Source organism: Dendrobates tinctorius, unplaced genomic scaffold, assembly GCF_039654945.1.
Source record: "Dendrobates tinctorius isolate UK_male_01 unplaced genomic scaffold, ASM3965494v1 ptg000029l, whole genome shotgun sequence".
In the NCBI taxonomy this organism is placed as follows: domain Eukaryota; kingdom Metazoa; phylum Chordata; class Amphibia; order Anura; family Dendrobatidae; genus Dendrobates; species Dendrobates tinctorius.
The window spans coordinates 31,206,109-31,225,658 of NW_027361697.1; the positions used below are offsets into that span (position 1 = coordinate 31,206,109).

General features: G+C 43.4%; 1 protein-coding gene across 1 annotated transcript in view; it reads right to left on the reverse strand.

Annotated features, from left to right (window-relative positions):
• Positions 1-17,478, reverse strand: part of LOC141085892 (calcium-activated chloride channel regulator 4A-like) — a 49,701-nt gene extending 32,223 nt beyond the window's left edge. The window contains exons 1-3 of the mRNA XM_073571510.1: positions 17,293-17,478; positions 15,676-15,813; positions 765-915 (exon numbers count right to left, since the gene is read on the reverse strand). Coding sequence (XP_073427611.1) covers positions 765-915; positions 15,676-15,813; positions 17,293-17,451 — 448 coding nt within the window. The 5' untranslated portion in view covers positions 17,452-17,478. The remainder of the gene's footprint in view (positions 1-764; positions 916-15,675; positions 15,814-17,292) is intronic.
• Between the last annotated feature and the right edge of the window lie 2,072 nt (positions 17,479-19,550).

Sequence of the window (19,550 nt, forward strand, 5' to 3'; positions counted from 1 at the left end):
AAGTATCAATATGTGAAATCTAACAGTTAAAATAATGCACCTTTAATTTATGTATATTTTTTCTAACCTTTTAGAATCATGGTGCCTAAATTTAATGCTTCCTTACACCTTTCAATAGATGATTCGTTTGAATGAACATTCACATATATTTGTGTCAATAACACAGAAATATTATGGATGTTATATGTCCACATTTAATACATTTATTTAAATAATGACTATAATGTATAGTATGCAAAACCACAAAAAAAATTTACATTATAGCCCCATGTACACACTGGGATAAAAGTGCAGGAACTTGGTAAGCCAGTATTTATTTTTATTGGGTAGGGCCTTACAGTTCAGGCACAGTATATAAGGGAACTATTATTTATCAATGGAACTGTGAGAATCTCCAGTGTGAACATAGCCTAATAGAGTTTTTTTTTCTTGCACTGTATCAACTTTGCAGTGTAGCAGGCTGAACTCGATGTACATATGTCTTTATTCAGCTTTCTAAAATACATATACTTCTATTTTACAGGGATTTGTAAGTTAGACGATCTTTCACCAATTTTTTTTTTCTATTGCATCGGCAGTAATTTTTACAAACCCTATGGATTTTCACAAAAAAAGTGTATTTTTTTAAATTACATTAAATATTCATCAATTTGCATACTAGGTCAGCACTATCATTGTAGGCATCACAATTTCATATAATAAAAATAAAAAATAGGAACATACATCTGTTAACAAAAGAGAGAGAACAACATTTTTTCTATTACCTCGGGGTCCATACACTGAGATGAGTGAGTTGTTAGTTATAAAATTTGGAGTAAAGTGAATAAAGCTGCCTTTTTCACCACAGCGTCCGTACTGTTGTGTATAAGGATCATCTGCATACTTCAGGATCGGCTCAACAATTTGAATATCTGCCTAAGATTATGAAAAACAAACACATTAACAATATGGAAACAATCTAGATTTTAAGCCATTAAAGGGGTTGTCCTCCTTTTGGAGTACATTTTTTTTCTACTTAATCTTAGGTCTGGTGCATCCCTGGCACTTCCAAGTTCAGGCACAGTTAGAAAACTGCATATAATATCTAATTATCTCAATAGCTGGGCTCTAAAACTAATCAGTGACCTTCATATGGATGTATTAAGGGAGAGTACACAAAATCAGAGGCCAAAAATAAATAAAAATTAATAAGCAAAAATGTAATAAAACAAAAAATATTTTCAGTGTGTGTGCATATATATACTAGCAATGAACCCGTTCTACCCCCGGGTGGCAAGCATTTTTATTGGTATATGGTCTCCCATCCTGGTATGTGCTGCCCCCTCCTATCCTGGTATGTATGGCACCCCTCATCACTATCCTGCAATGCATGGCCCCCTCATCTCTATAATGGTACGCATGGCCCCCTTATCCCTATTCTGGTATGTATGCTCCCCCCCAATCCTGGTATGCATGGCACCCCATTCCTCATCCTGGTATGTATGGTCCCCTCACCCCCCAACCAGGTATGCATGGTACCCCCTCATCCATATCCTGGTATTCATGGTTCCCTCACCCCCTAATCCTGGTATGCATGGTACCCCTTCATACCTATTCATACCTATCATGGTATGCATGGTTCCCTCACCCCCCAATCCTGGAATGCATGGTCCCCTCACCCCCCAATCCTGGAATGCATGGTCCCCTCACCCCCCAACCCTGGAACGCATGGTCCTCTCACCCCCCAATCCTAGAATGCATGGTCTCTTCACCCTCCAATCCTGGTATGCATGGTCCCCTCACCCCCAATCTGGGAATGCATGGTCCCCTCACCCCCCAATCCTGATATGCATGGTCCCCTCACCCCCAATCTGGGAATGCATGGTCCCCTCACCCCCAATCCTGATATGCATGGTCCCCTCACCCCCCAATCCGGGAATGCATGGTCGCCTCACCCCTGGTATGCATGGTCCCCTCACCCCCAATCCGGGAATGAATGGTCCCCTCACCCCCAATCCTGGAATGCATGGTCCCCTCACCCCCCAACCCTGGAACGCATGGTCCTCTCACCCCCCAATCCTAGAATGCATGGTCTCTTCACCCTCCAATCCTGGTATGCATGGTCCCCTTACCCCCAATCTGGGAATGCATGGTCCCCTCACCCCCCAATCCTGGTATGCATGGTCCCCTCACTCCCCAATCAGGGAATGCATGGTCGCCTCACCCCTGGTATGCATGGTCCCCTCACCCCCAATCCGGGAATGAATGGTCCCCTCACCCCCAATCCTGGAATGCATGGTCCCCTCACCCCCAAATCCTGGTATGCATGGTCCCCCTCACCCCCCAATCCTTGTATTTATGGTCTCCTCACCCCCCAATCCGGGAATGCATGGTCCACTCACCCCCCAATCCTGGTATGCATGGTCCCCCTTACTCCCCAATCCTGGAATGCATGGTCCCCTCACCCCCAATCCTGGAATGCATGGTCCCCTTACCCCCTAATCCTGGAATGCATGGTCCCCTCACCCGCCAATCCTGGAATTCATGGTCCCCTCACCCCTAATCCTGGAATGCATGGTCCCCTCACACCCAAATCTGGGAATGCATGGTCCCCTCACCCCCCAATCCTGGTATGCACGGTCCCCTCACCCCCAATCCGGGAATGCATGGTCCCCTCACCGCTGGTATGCATGGTCCCCTCACCCCCAATCCGGGAATGCATGGTCCTCTCACCCCCAATCCTGGAATGCATGGTCCCCTCTCCCCCCAATCCTGGAATGCATGGTCCCCTCACCCCTAAATCCTGGTAGGCATGAGCCCCCTCACCCCCCAATCCTGGTATGCATGGTCCCCTCACCCCCCAATCCAGGAATGCATGGTCCACTCACCCCCCAATCCTGATATGCATGGTCCCCTCACCCCCCAATCCTGGTATGCATGGTCCCCCTCACTTCCCAATCCTGGAATGCATGGTCCCCTCACCCCCAATCCTGAAATGCATGGTCCCCTCACCCCCCAATCTTGGAATGCATGGTCCCCTCACCCCCCAATCCTGGAATGTATGGTCCCCTCACCCCCAATCCTGGAATGCATGGTCCCTTCACACCCAAATCTGGGAATGCATGGTCCCCTCACCCCCCAATCCTGGTATGCATGGTGCCCTCACCCCCAATCCTTGTATGCATGGTCCCCCTCACTCCCCAATCCTGGTATGCATGGTCCCCCTCACCCCAATCATGAAATGCATGGTCCCCTCACCCACCAATCCGGGAATGCATGGTCCCCTCACCCCCAATCCAGTAATGCTTGGTCCCCGGTTATGAATGGGTCACCGAGGAGGAAAAAACCTAAACATGCTAAGCCCAGAAAAAACCAGAGAGGTTGGTAACTATGCAGATTGCAGATTCCTGATCCTACCACACAACTAGCAGCAGCCGTGGAGCGTGCCTACGATGAACCTAGACGCCTCGTCACGGCTGGAGGACTAAATAAGCCTAAAGCAAGAAAAGGGAAAACTAACTGCCCCAGAGCAGACCCCAAAGGAATAGACAGCCCCCACACATGTATTGACTGTGAAACAAGATGAAAACACAAACACAGGTAGGAAAATAGGCTGAGCAAACGATGGGCCCCAAACTAACTAGAGAGGATAGGAAAGGAAAGACACTGTCTGCAATCTGCCCAAAACCCTGCAAAATAATGTCCAACTCTTCTGATAGCAAAATTAACCCTGAAGTCACTAGACTTCTCCCACTATATCAGCACTCTGAAATATTCTGAGACAGAGCAAAAAGAGGACTATCTAATAAGGGACAAAAAGCAAATTGGCAAATACAGATAAATAAGAGTGGAAATTCATCACAGCCCAAACCGGGGCTGGCTGACCACACAAAAAACTGAATAGAACAACAAAATCAAGGGTGAACATTAGCAGAGAACTTAGCTTGAGCTGACTGGAACAGAGCTGAGAACCAAGACCTGACAAGCAGAAGGAATCACCAGCAACTGAATAGGGCGTCGGCTGTCTTAAATCCAATCTGAGCCTCCTGAGGTCCAATCGTCATCCTCATTCTCAGGTGTCTGATCTCCACCGATCAAATCAGCCTCACTACCTCCTGTTACCACAAGAGGGAGTCTGGAAGGAGAACTCACAACTGGTGAACCAGAGAATGAACTCACAACAGTACCCCCCCTTGAGGAGGGGTCACCGAACCCTCATCCACACCACCAGGCCAATCAGGATGGGCCCGGTGAAAAGCACAAACTAATCTATTGGCATGAATATCGGAGGCAGAGACCCAAGAATTATCCTCCTGACCATAACCCTTCCATTTGACCAAATACTGGAGTCTCCGTCTAACCAAACGTGAATCCAATATTTTCTCTACCTCATATTCCACATTGCCTTCAACCAACACAGGGTCAGGAGGTGCTACCATAGGAACCACTGGCTCAACAAACCTCTTCAACAGAGATTTGTGAAATACGTTATGGATCTTGAACGTAACTGGAAGAGCCAATCGAAACGAAACAGGATTAAGAATTTCCAAAATCTTATAAGGACCAACAAATCTTGGCTTAAATATCCCTTCATAGGGATATTCTTAGACGACAACCAAACCATATCACCCACTTTAAACCGGGGACCAATGGTCCTATGCCGGTTGGAAAATCGCTGGGCCTTTTCCTGAGAGAGTGACAACTTATCCACCACTTGGTCCCATATCTGCTGCATTCTCTTAACCACAGTGTCCACACCTGGGCAGGACAAAGATTCCACTTGCCCTGAAGGGAATCGACGATGAAACCCACAATTACAGAAAAAGGGTGACATCAAAGTGGTAGAACTAGCTCTATTGTTCAGTGCGAATTCGGCCAATGGCAAAAATGAGACCCAATCATCCTGATCAGCAGATATAAAACATCTCAAATAAGATTCCAAGGTCTGGTTTGTTCTCTCAGTCTGTCCTTTGGTCTGGGTATGAAACACGGAGGAGAAGGATTACTGTATTCCTAGATTGGAACAAAAGGCTTTCCAGAATCTGGAAACAAACTGGACTCCCCTGTCGGACACAATGTTCTCAGGAATCCCATGTAACCGAACCACCTGTTGTAAAAACAAGGGCACCAACTCAGCGGAAGATGGCAACTTTGGGAGTGGTACAAGATGGACCATCTTCGCAAATCTATCACAAATCACCCAGATAACAGTCATTCTCTGAGAGACAGGAAGATCAGAAATAAAATCCATTGAGATATGGGTCCATGGCCTCTTGGGCACCGGCAAAGGCATCAGCAACCCACTAGAACGAGAACAGGGTTTAGACCGAGAACAAGTCCCACAGGACTGTACAAAATTCCTGACGTCACGAGATAAGGCAGGCCACCAAAAAGACCGACTCACCAAATCTCTGGTACCAAAAATACCTGGATGACCAGCCAATGCGGAGCAATGAATTTCAGACATCACTCTCTTTCTCCACTGGTCAGGAACATACAATTTTTCCATAGGGCAACGCTCAGGTTTATCCTCCTGAAATTCCTCCAGGGCGCGTCTGAAATCGGGCGAAATGGCAGAAAGAACTACCCCCTCACCTAGGATGGTAGTAGGCTCGGTCACATTAAGAGAATCGGCAAAGAAACTCCTAGAAAGGGCGTCTGCCTTAACATTCTTAGTGCCCGGAAGAAAAGAGACCACAAAATTAAAACGCGTGAAAAACAAGGCCCATCTAGCCTGTCTAGGATTGAAGCGTTTGGCCGACTCCAGATAAATCAAATTCTTGTAATCGGTGAGGACTACAACTTGATGTCTAGCTCCCTCCAACCAATGTCTCCACTCCTCAAATGCCCACTTCATGGCCAACAATTCCCGATTCCCCACTTCATAGTTGCGTTCAGATGGGGAGAACTTTCGAGAAAAGAAGGCACAGGGATTCATCTTAGAAGTCACGTGTTTTTTTTGGGACAAAACAGCTCTTGCACCAATCTCAGAAGCATCTACCTCCACCTGAAATGGAAGTGAGACATCAGGTTGCCGTAAAACTGGAGCTGAAGTAAATCTCTGCTTAAACTCCTGAAATGCTGAGATAGCCTCAGGAGACCAATTCTGCACATCAGCGCCCTTCTTGGTCAGATCAGTCAGTGGTTTGACAATACCAGAAAAATTACCTATAAATTTACGATAGAAATTAGCAAAACCCAAAAACTTCTGGAGGGCCTTCAAAGAAGTAGGCTGAACCAAATCATAAATGGCCTGTACCTTGGCCGGGTCCATTTCAATAGTCGATGGAGATAAGATAAATCCCAAAAATGAAATCCTCTGTACACCAAAGAGGCATTTCGATCCCTTAACAAACAGGGAATTCTCCCTCAAAATCCGGAACACAGTCCGGACATGTTCCACATGAGAATCCCAATCACTAAAAAAGATCAAAATATCATCCAGATAGATGATCAAAAACTTATCCACAAAGTCACGGAAAATATAATTCATAAAGGACTGGAAGACAGAAGGGGCATTAGTGAGCCCAAAAGGCATCACCAGGTACTCAAAATGTCCCTCCGGAGTGTGAAACGCCGTCTTCCATTCATCCCCGTGCTTGATACGAATAAGATTATACGCCACCCTGAGGTCAAGCTTAGTAAACCAGCAGGCACTCTAAACTCTGGAGAATAAATCAGACATCAGAGGTAACGGGTACTGATATTTAACCGTCATCTTGTTAAGGGAACGATAATCAATACACGGTCTTAATGAACCATCTTTCTTGGCCACAAAAAAAACCCCAGCACCTAAAGGTGACGAGGATGGTCTAATATGACCCTTCTCCAATGACTCCTTAATATAGGATCGCATAGCATCATGTTCAGGTACTAATAAGTTGAAAAGTCGACCCTTGGGAAATTTACACCCAGGCATCAACTCAATTGTACAGTCATAACTCCTATGAGGAGGCAAAGATGCAGACTTGCTTTCACTAAATACATCAGAAAAATCGGCTAGATAATCAGGAATATCATGAGACTGAGGAGAGGTGGAGAAAACAGGAGTGTCCCTAAGAACACACTGACAACCCCAACTCACCACAGACCCAGATTTCCAATCCAAATCTGGATTATGAGTTTGCAACCAAGGAAAACCCAGAACAATAGTATCATGCAAATTATGCAGCACCAAAAATTTACAATTTTCTTGGTGGTCTGGGGCAACTCGCATTGTCACCTGGGTCCAAAACTGAGGTTTATTCTCCGCCAAAGGAGTAGCATCAATACCCCTCAAAGGAATAGGCATCCGCAGAGGCATCATGGAAAAACCACAACGTTTAGCAAAGTCCAAATCCATCAGATTCAACGCTGCTCCTGAAAACACAAAAGCCTTCGTGGAAAACGTGGATAAGGAGCAGATCAGAGTAATTGCCAAAAGAAACTTAGGTTGTATACTGCCACAGCAAATGTGTGTGCAAAACGTTTCTCTCGTTTTGGGCAGACAGAAATAATATGAGAGGCGTCTCCACAGAAAAAAACACAGTTTATTTTGCCTTCTAAACTCCTGACTTTGCGCCCTAGAAAAAACTCCATCACATTGCATAGGTTCAGACATTTGTTCAAAAGGTGGTAGCGCCTCCCGTGTAAATTTACGTTCACGTAAATGCCGATCAACTTGAATGGCTAATGACATAGAATCATCCAGACCAGAGGGAACAGGAAATCCCACCATAACATCTTTTACGGTCTCTGATAAACCCTTCCGAAAGAGAGCTGCCAATGCACTATAATTCCATGTAGTAAGGACTGCCCACTTTTGGAATTTTTGACAGTATAACTGCAGAATCCTGACCCTGGTTTAATGCCAACAGGGTTCTCTCAGCTTGATCAACAGCATTAGGTTCATCATACAACAACCCCAAGGCTTGAAAAAATGCATCCACGTTAGTCAGAGTAGGATTTTCAAGTGTCAGTGAAAAAGCCCAATCCTGCGGATCACCGCGCAGCAAGGAGATGACAATTTTAACCTGCTGCACAGAGCTCCCCGATGAGTTAGGCTTCAAGGCCAGAAATAATTTACAATTATTCTTAAAATTCAGAAATTTAGATCGATCCCCAGAAAACACATCAGGGGTAGGGATCTTAGGTTCAGCTGAATGAGGTAGGTGGAAATTCCCTGCACTTCAGCAGCCAGCTGCTCCACACGATCAGACAATTGCTTAATCTCCATTAGGAAAAAGAAAAAAAAAATGCTCCTGCGGCCCCAGAGAAAAAAGAGGAAAAAATATATTAAAAAAAAAAAATTCTGACACTTTCTTTCTTTTTTTTTTAACAACTTCTTCCTGCATTTGAGTACCCTAGAATCTGCGGTCTGGCTGGTGATTCTGTTATGAATGGGTCACCGAGGAGGAAAAAACCTAAACATGCTAAGCCCAGAAAAACCAGAGAGGTTGGTAACTATGCAGATTACAGATCCCTGATCCTACCACACAACTAGCAGCAGCCGTGGAGCGTGCCTACGATGAACCTAGATGCCTCGTCACAGCCGGAGGACTAAATAAGCCGAAAGCAAGAAAAGGGAAAACTAACTGCCCCAGAGCAGACCCCAAAGGAATAGACAGCCCCCCACATGTATTGACGGTGAAACAAGATGAAAACACAAACACAGGTAGGAAAATAGGCTGAGCAAACGATGGGGCCCAAACTAACTAGAGAGGATAGGAAAGGAAAGACACTGTCTGCAATTTGCCCAAAACCCTACAAAATAATGTCCAACACTTCTGATAGCAAAATTAACAATGAAGTCACTAGACTTCTCCCACTATATCAGCACTCTGAAATATTCTGAGACAGAGCAAAAAGAGGCCAATCTAATAAGGGACAAAAAGCAAATTGGCAAATACAGATAAATAACAGTGGAAATTCAGCACAGCCCAAACCGGGGCTGGCTGACCACACAAAAAACTGAATAGAACAGCAAAATCAAGTGTGAACATTAGCAGAGAACTTAGCTTGAACTGACTGGAACAGAGCTGAGAACCAAGACCTGACAAGCAGAAGGAATCACCAGCAACTGAATAGGGTGTCGGCTGTCTTAAATCCAATCTGAGCCTCCTGAGGTCAAATCGTCATCCTCATTCTCAGGTGTCTGATCTCCACCGATCAAATCATCCTCACTACCTCCTGTTACCACCATAGGGAGTCTGGAAGGAGAACTCCCAACTGGTGAACCAGAGAATGAACTCACAACAGTCCCCTCACCCCCCCAATGCCGTGATGTCTGGACAGGGCGTGTTGTGGTGACGTACTCAGCACCTGTGCAGTCCTCGCTTTCCGGCGCCATTTTCTTGAAGATACACTGTAGTCTTCTATAACATGGCGGCGGAAAGCGAGGACTCTGCAGGCGCCGAGTCCGGCACCACAACATGCCCTGTCGAGACATCATGGCCCAACAATGTAATGATCGGGTATTGACGCGGGGTCTCGCCGTGATGTCAGGAGAGGGCCGGCGTCAATACTCGATCGTTAAGTTGTTGTTCTGTGATGTCTGGAGAGGGCGTGTTGTGGTGCTGGACTCGGCGCCTGCGCAGTCCTCGCTTTTCGCCGCCATTTTCTTGAAGACACACTGCAGTGTGTCTTCTACAAAATGGTGGCGGTAATCACAGAGTGCGCATGTGCTGATTCCGGCACCACAACCCGCCCTCTCCTGACATCACATGAAGACACAAGACCCTGCGGCAACAGCAATACCGGATCGGTAAGGTATCGCGAAGATCGCGGTATGCTTTCAGTGCTTACGCATACCACGATCTCCTGGGGGCATGCGTCACTCTGTCTGGAGCAAGACTGCGCAGTGTGCAGGCGCATCGCGCTTGCGCAGTCTATAGAGGCTTCAGACAGAGTGACACTTACAGTGTTATATTATAGATATACTCTGTGAAGGAAGACCAGTTCCTCTCACGTCACCAATGCGACGTAACTACACAGGCACAGCTCTCCGGCGCCCCCTTTGTCTCTCAGGTCAGTAAGGGAACTGCACCTAGAGCAAAGGGCCGCCGGGGAGGATGTCCTGTTACCCCCTGGGTATTCTAAGATCTGTAATCAGAGTAAAAGCATCAGCCCAAGATTAATTTTATGGTTTAATTGCCTTAAGGGCACACTAGATAATAACAGAAATATACAGTAAGCTATACAGCGGAATTACAGTGGATTTGCAGTCAGAGTAAAATATAACAATAATGGTACAAGACTTAGAGATATTAAGCTGGAGGTCAATTTACCAGGTTGTAGGTTACATGTGGATGCCGGGAGCTCTGCAGTCCACAGGTACAAGAATCTTAGTTCTGGACAGACCCCAAAGCGTGTGCCGCTGCTCCCTTGGCAGATCTGTCCCGTTTCCTCTTAGATCATCATCTGGTTCTTCTGTGAGAGTGAGACTCTGCCTTGTGCTCCCAGTTCTTAAGCATGCTGGGTTCCTTCCCCTGTGTCAGAGGGTGGGCTGTTATGATTGGGTCACCGAGGAGGAAAGCAAGACCAAGCTAAGACACAGAAAGCCAGAGAGGTTGGTAACTAAGCTGATTGCAGACCCCTGATCCTATCCACACAACTAGCAGTAGCGATGGAGCGTACCTACGATGATCCTAGATGCCTCGAAACAGCCGGAGAACTAAATAAGCCTAAAGCAAGAAAGGGGAAATCTAAGCTGCCCCAGAGCAGACCCCAAAGGAGTAGATAGCCCCCAAACATATATTGTCGGTGAGACAAGATGAAAACACAAACGCAGGTAGGAAAATAGACTGAGCAAATGATGGGGCCCACACTAACTAGACAGGACAGGAAAGGAAAGACTCTGTCTGCAATCACGCAAAAAACCCTGCAAAAAATGCCGAACACGTCTGATAAAAAAATACTGAAGTCACTAGACTTCGCCCACTATATCAGCACTCTGGTATATTCTGAAAGCAGAGCAAAAAGAGGCCAATCTAATAAGGGACAAAAAACAAACTGGCACAAGCAGTAACATAAGGATGGTAATTCAGCACAGCCCCAGCCGCAGCTGGCTGACCACACAAAACTGAAATAGACAAAACCAGATCAAATGTGAACAATAGCAAAAGAACACTTAGCTGAGCATGCAGGGACTGAGCTGGAAACTAAGACCTCAGGAGGCAGGAAAAAAATCACCAGCAGGGATAGAGGGAGTCGGCTGTCTTAAATCCAGTCAGAAACTCCAGGTCTCCAGTCATCCTCCTCATTATCAGGTGGCAGGCCTGTGTTAATTAAATCAACTCCATTACCTCCAGTAACCACTAGAGGGAGCCCAGAAAGAGAACTCGCGACCCCTCTGTCAATATAACCAGCTCCACTACCTTCACTAGTAACCAGAGGTAGGCCAGAAAGCAAATTCACAACAGTGGGCTAATAATCTCAACCCTTTAGCTCCCTACAGAGCTTATTCCCAATATCTAGGAAAGGGGGTAACTTTCTCTAGGATGATCGGATCAGGACACAAGAGGTACCAGTGAATGCGGTTTGTTTTGCCTGTCATTTGGAGAGCAAACATGGTCCCATTGGGTAGCTGTGGAGGGCCAATCTCTATATCTCAGGTCCCAGAGCCCTCACTGGCTCAGGAGTTGCACTGCCAGATGCGCAATTTCCTCAGGGTCACACGAATATTTTTTATGAGTCTGTAACTCGAAAGGTGTACTCATAATCCATGATCCTAGGATGGAGTCGGAGTGGCTGGGAGAGACAATCGATGTGTATTTCTGTGTCGAGCTGACAGGTATATACTAATTGAAGCCCCAAGGCACCTTCATGCCCCATGCTGGCGTGGCTCCTACTCAAGCTTTAAAGTTCTGTTTTGGCCTTATCTCATTATCACACTAAAAGACCTTGCTATTCAACATTGGAGCACTAAATACTGCTTTCTTCAATATGCTTACAGGCCATTGGGGGGTAGGAGCAGTTAGCTGTCACACAAACTGGCGTCACTGGGACAGGCCAAGCTCAGACATGAGGCGAGCATTATGTCCCATATCCGTGGTGACCATTTTGAAGTCGACCATTTTGGATCCAACTTTATTTTTTCCAATGAGAAGAAGGTCATGTGACACATCAAACTTATTGAGAATTTCACAAGAAAAACAATGGTGTGCTTGGTTTTAATGTAACTTTATTCTTTCATGAGTTATTTACAAGTTTATGACCACTTATAAAATGTGCTCAAAGTGCTGCCCATTGCGTGGGATTGTCAATGCAAGCCTCTTCTTCCACTCTTGACACACTGATAGCAACACCGGAGAAGAAATGCTAGTCTAAAGGGGTCAGATTCCTTGTAGAAATGCTCGGACCTGACACCCATAATGTGGTGGTGCACCATTTTGCTGGAAAAACTCAGGGAACGTGCCATCTTCAGTGTATAAAGAGGGCAACTCATCATCATGAAGCAATTTCAGATATCCAGTGGCATTGAGGTTTCCATTGATGAAGACTGGCCTCACTATCTTTGTACCCCATATACCACACCATACCATGAATTATGGGTGTCATGTCTGAGCATTCCTATATGAACAGTTTCCAGGAAAGTGGATTGGTCATCGTGGGCCAGTTGAATGGCCACCAAGGTCTCCCGATCTGACCCCCTTAGACTTTTATCTTTGGGGTCATCTGAAGGCAATTGTCTATGTTGTGAAGATACGAGATGTGCAGCATTTGAAACAACGGATACTGGAAGCCTGTGCTAGCATTTCTTCTGCGGTGTTGTTATCAGTTTGTCAAGAGTGGGAGAAGAGGGTTGCATTGACAATGCAACACAATGGGCAGCACTTTGAACACATTTTATAAGTGGTCATAAACTTGTAAATAACTCATGAAAGAATAAATGAAACTCATTGGAAAAAATAGTTGGATCCAAAATGGACAACTTCAAAATGGCCACCATGGTCACCACCCATCTTGAAAAGTTACCCCCATCCCATATACTAATTTGCCACAAACAGGAAGTTGATATCACCAACCATTCCCATTTTATTTAGGTGTTACCATATAAATGGCCCATATATATATATATATATATATACATATAGAAAAGGGACAGGTGTCTACAATCTTGGAATCAGTGAGTGGGCCTGTATAGAGGGCTACAAATATTCATTGTGCTGTTTGGTGACAAGGTGTGTATCTCACTCAACATGGACCAGAGGAAGCGAAGGAAAGAGTTGTCTCAGGAGATTAGAAAGAAAATTATAGACAAACATGTTAAAGGTAAAAGTTATAAGACCATCTCCAAGCAGCTTGATGTTCCTGTGACTACAGTTGCAAATATTATTCAGAAATTTAAGCTGCTTGGGACTGTAGCCAACCTCCCTGGACGTGGCAGCAGGAGGAAAATTGATGACAAATCAAAGAGACGGAAAATACGAATGGTAATAAAAGAGACCAGAAAAACTTCTAAATAGATTAAAGGTGAACTTCAAGCTCAAGGAACATCAGTGTCAGCTCGCAACATCCGTCGTTGTATGAGCCAAAGTGGACATCATGGGAGATGACCAAGTAGGATACCATTGTTGGAAAAATATCATAAAAAAGCCAGACTAGAATTTGCCAAACTACATGATGACAAGCTACAAAGCTTCTGGGAGAATATCCTATGGACAGATGAGACAAAAATTTAACTTTTTGGCAAGGCATATCAGCTCTTTGTTCACAGATGAAAAAATGAAGCATGTCAAGAAAGGAACACTGTCCCTACTGTGAAACATGGAGGAGTCTCTGCTATGTTCTGGGGCTGCTTTGCTGTATCTGGCACAGGGTGTCTAGAATCTGTGCAGGGTACAATAAAATCTCAAGACTATCAATGGATTCTAGAGAGAAATGTGCTGCCCAGTGTCAGAACATTTGGTCTCAGTTGCAGGTCATGGGTCTTGAAACAGGACAATAACCCAAAGCACACAGCTAAAAACACCCAAGAATGGCTAAGAGGAAAACAGTGGACTATTCTGAAGTGGCCTTCTATCAGCACTGACCTAAATCCTACTGAGTATCTTTGGAAAGAGCTGAAGCATGCTGTCTGGAAAAGGCAACCTTCAAACACAAAACAACTGGAGCAGTTTGCTCTTGAGTAGTGGGCCAAAATACCTGTCGAGAGGTGCAGAAGTCTCAGTGACAGTTACAGGAATCTTTTGATTGCAATGTTCAAAAGGTTGTGCAGCAAAATATTAAGTTAAGGATACCATCATTTCTGTCCAGGCCTATTTCATGAGTTTTATTTTTTTTTATTTTTTTTTTAAATTCAATGGATGCATGATTTAAAAGCAATGTATGACTTCCATTTGTTCATTTTCATAGATTTTTTGATTATTACTTTTGTCAGATTCAAGTTATTTCTGTAACCATTGTGAGTTTTTATGTCATTAAACGAGGGGTACCAACAATTTTGATCACGTGTGTGTGTGTTTATATATATGTATACACTGTATATACAGGTGCTTCTCGCAAAATTAGAATATCATCAAAAAGTGAATTTATTTCAGCTCTTCAATACAAAAAGTGAAACTCATATATTATATAGAGTCATTACAATCAGAGTGATCTATTTCAAGTGTTTATTTCTGTTATTGCTGATGATTATGGCTTACAGCCAATGAAAAGCCAAAAGTCATTCTCTCAGTAAATTAGAATAATTAACAAAAAAACACCTGCAAAGGCTTCCTAAGCATTTATAAAGGTCTAATATATTTAATGCAAATCAAATTTTCACCGAATAGAAAAAAATTATACAAATCTAATTTTGGGAGATTCACTCAAGTCTAGTAAAAATATTCTTTTCCCACAGACTGGTGGCAACATGCAGACTGCAATGCCATTTTGTGTGGCCCCCAACCATATGGGTTTAGAGATGCTTGTCTGTACCTATTTGCTGCCCACACCAAGAATTGCCACACAACCCAGGAGCAGCGACTGCTATTAATGGTGCATCATGTGGCTATGACTAGTCCCTCGTACTGTATATAAGGAGAATTATGTCACTTGACTGCTGTATGAAACTCCATGAAGTATCTAAGTTTTAGATGTGAATAGTAGCTCTCTCTTTTGTGGTTTAATGTAGTTCTGAAAAGCAAAGCCGTTAGTACTCAATACACTTATTCTTCAAGGGTGCTTATTGTGGGAGAAGAAAACTATTCTCCTGGGTCCTTACTAGAGATGACTGAACTCGAACACACCGGACAGTTAGTGTGCAGTGGTAAATGCTGAACACGGACTTCTCCAGGAAGTCCAGTGCGATGTTCGTAGTTCCAGGGAAGAGAGGAAGAGAGAGAGAGACAGCCCTCAAGCCAGAAAAAATTGCTTTAAAAAGTTATTATCATCTTATCAAGTTATCACCTTTCCACAGGATATATTAGGTGATAATTTGCTGAATGCACTTTCAACGAATTTTTAAAATGCCTCATTGAAATGGCGCGCTGGTTGTGTACATGCCACTGATTAATTCATTCTCTTTGCAACTACCAGAGATTGATGAGCACTGTGCTTGGTTATTGCCAGCAGTCCCAAAGACAATAAATGGAGCTGTAGTGGTGCATGGCCACCTTGCTAATCCAATGGGGCATTTCAGATCCCTATGCTCAATATCAGTGGTCACCAAGTTATCACCTATCCTGTGGATAGGTTGGAGTATAACCCTATATGACATCCTGTATTTCACTGTACCTTGTTATATGTTTCTGTTGTAGGTCTTGTATTGTTATTTTCAGACCAAGAATGGGGGACCAAAATCTTCACACTTTGTATGTAGAGCCTCTTGCCTGTGGCATTAAACAAAAAACCTGTAGCTTCTTTCACCATATCCTTTTGGAAAAAAAAACAACAAAACACAGTGCTAATTTTGTTTCCAAGATGTCATAGCTGTGTACAAAAATCAAGGACACCTTTGAACACCGTTTTGCAGAATACAGTGTATTATACTTCTGAATCCGCTGCTTACACTCATACCTAACATGTGACAAACAAGTAAGGAAAGGGGTAAACAATTATTTTGGTTTTCTGTATTTAAATAAACCTATGACTTGTTAGGGTCATCAACCATAGCAAAACCCTTAATTGTTTAACTCTGGGTGTTTGACCAACATGTTATTTTAGAGCAACCAGGAAAGTCCTTTAGGGTTAGTCTGGCCCACCAGACAATGTAACACTATGGTTTCTCTAGTACAGTTTAAGCCCCCGTTACACATAGCGATATCGCTAGCAATATCGCTGTAACGTCACCGATTTTGTGACGTAGCAGCGATATTGCTAGCGATATCGCTATGTCTGATACTTACCTCCGACCGGCTCCCCCACTGCTCATCGCTGGTCGCGCGAGAACGTCCTGGACCATTTCTCGTCGGGCACTTCCTGCTGGGCTTCCTGTGGTGCCAACGAGCGACGCGTGGACGCGGGCGGGAGGACGTCAGGATCGCCGCGTCTGACAGGTAAGTAGTGACCCCTGACCGCTGCTATGTCGCTGGTGAGATCTGCCTGTGTGGCAGCTCACTAGCCACCACTTAGCGATGCACCAGCGATCCATATCGTTGTCGGGATCGCTGGTGCATCGCTAAGTGTAACGGTACCCTAAGCCCCAAATGTCCTGAAGAAGACAATTCCAGTTCACAGTGACTTTTTGAATAAATAATCTATTGTCTAGTTTACATAATTTAATTCTTAAACAACAAATTAGATCTTATTGATTATGAGAGGTGTGTGCTCCCAGATTAGTTGGCAACAACCTGGTGATTGAATCCCTTTAGCAAAAACAACCCTATACTTATGTGACAGAATCCCTTTAACAAAAAAAACTATTCTTATTTTGCTCAAATTTTTAGGAACTCCAGGGACCACTACCTGCATTGTAAACAATGGGGAAGGAACCCACACAAAGACTATGATGGACTTAAGTTTTAGGCACTCTAAAATGGTGCCATTGAAAAAGACAACTTGTCCTGCACAAAACAATCTCGATAATAGATTTATTGATATAAAAAATAGTTATAACAAAAATGACAAAAAAAATGAAAACAAATTGTGGTTCTCAGATGCTTATTTTGAGCTCCAAAATGCTGAGAAATTACTTATTACATAATTATTTTGTAAGTTTTCAAAATATTTTCACTTTTTGTTCGAGCCCTGTATTTATCACCCGCTCCTGGTTTTGGTTTACCACTACTGATGTGAAATACTGACCAAATATTGAATGTGTGAACATGGCCTAATAGTGATTGCCTTTTCACTCCACACAGAGAGAAATGGTCTTTTCATATATTAAAGCTCACAAATAATTATAATTCTCACCTTTATATTCTCAATGATCTCAAGATCTTCCTTGACGTTAGGATTAATAGCGATAACTATATCTTCATATCCTCCATTGTTGAGTTTAACCATGGAATTCTCACTATTGCCAAAAATCAGCAAAAGTAAAACTAATGCCAAAATATTTCTTGATGTCATTGTCACTGATTATGACAACTGTGTGAACAAGATGCTATAGAAATATTGTTTCCTCATACGCTGCATTTATATGTTTTATACCTTATCAACAATTATATTTGGACTTTGTTTCTGACGTATTTTTTTCTGAAAATGATTAGCTCTTTACAACCAAATAGTTAGAGATAAGCTATTTTTACTGTATAATCTCTTTAAGTTTCCTTATTTCTCCTCTTTTGCAACAATAAAAAGAAAATACAGTATGTCATGATATTATGTGATCTAAAACAGTTCCTTGTGTCCCGGGTGAGTTAAATCTCAGGACCCAATGACATTTTGGTACGATAGTTAATGTTGGATTCCTAAGTACAATATATGAATAAAAGTATTGGGACACCAACACATTACACGTACAGGAGCTTTTATGACATCTTGTTCTAAATCATCCATGGGCATTAATATGGAATTGGTTCCCATGTTGCAGAAAAAACAGCTTCCGCTCTTCTGGGAAGGCTTCCTACAAGATTTTGGTGAGTGTCCGGTGGAATTTTTGCTTGTTTATATAGAACGGTATTTGTGAGAACAAACACTGATGATAGATGAAATGGTGTGAATTTTAATCTACATTCTAGTTCATTCCAAAGGTCTTGGATGGGGTTGATGTCAGAGCTCTTTGATGACCAGTCAAGCTGCAACAAAAATAGCTTTCTACAAACTGTTCCCACAAATTTTGGAGCATGCAATTGTCAAAAATCTATAGCTATGCTGTAGCATTAAAGGAGTTGCTTTGTGATGAGCTATCACATATAATATGGACAAGTGATAACTTGTTGATAAGTAGGGACCCAACCGCTGTGATCCACACCTATCGTCAGAATGAGAAATTGTATGCCGTTAGAATGGATCAGCAGTGCACATGCTTAACTTGTGCTCCATTAATTCCTGAGCCCTGAGCTTGACTTTTTCAAGCAGCTTAAAAAAAAAAGAAATAGAGCTGCGGTGAAACATCTGACCTAATGCTTCATATTGTGAAAATGTATTTGTTATAAAAATTCCTCGTTCTACACAATCATTGTTCTCGGACCTCCCCATGATCAGTAAGTTATCATCTGTTCTGCGAAAGTGTTGTAACCGGACAACTTCTTGGTCCTGGACCAAACCCTGTAAATCACCCCACACTCTTGACCCCTTTCACCAAACTTTACAGTTGGCACAATGCAGTCAGGCAGGAAACATTCTCCTGGCATTTGCCAAATCTAGACTCATCCATCAGACTTCATGATAGAAAAGCGTCAGTCATCGCTCCACAGGACACATATCAACTGCTCCTAGGTCCAGTGGCTACATACAGTACTTTACAACACCACTCCCTCTAGTGCTTGCCATGGGTGATGGAAATCATGCCATGATGCTCGTGGTGCTCTATTTTTGTGCTGATGTTAATTTTGCTAATGTTAATAACAGAGGAGGTTTAATCTCTGCAGTTATTGAGTCAACAGAGAGTTATTGATGGATATTTAGAACAGTGTAAGGTCTCAAAAAGTCATAAATCATATAAGGACCAACTGAATTAAAAATTATAACCTTTAATTAAACATTTTTTCTAAAAATGCCCTATATTGGCATCATGGCCTGAAAACACACGACACAAAGATCATACACAAAAAATATTAAAACATGGAACATTAACAAATGTGTATCTAATAGCCCTGTGCTGCTCCTGTGCTTAATACCTGCCTGCCAGCAGAGGTTGGCACCCGAGGGAGCACGTTGTGGTGCCACTGCTCATGGGCGGCTGAACCTCAGAGGCCCTGATATTCCCTATATCCAGCAATGTGTCCCCGTCTCCAATCAAGGAGCCACTAGCACTATAGAAATAACAATTCTGCGGCACTAAGGGAGTCTCTATACACCAGCATCCATGAGAGAAAACATCAGAGGTGATAACCTGATTTATAGAATAGTAGATCAACAATACTAGTGACATCACCTTCATTGGAGAGCAACAAATCTCATAAGTAAAGTTGTTTGACAAAATGTATAATACAGTCAATTTTTCATTATATCACATCCTTTCTATGTAAGGTATAAAATATAAGTATATACACAACAAAAATGGA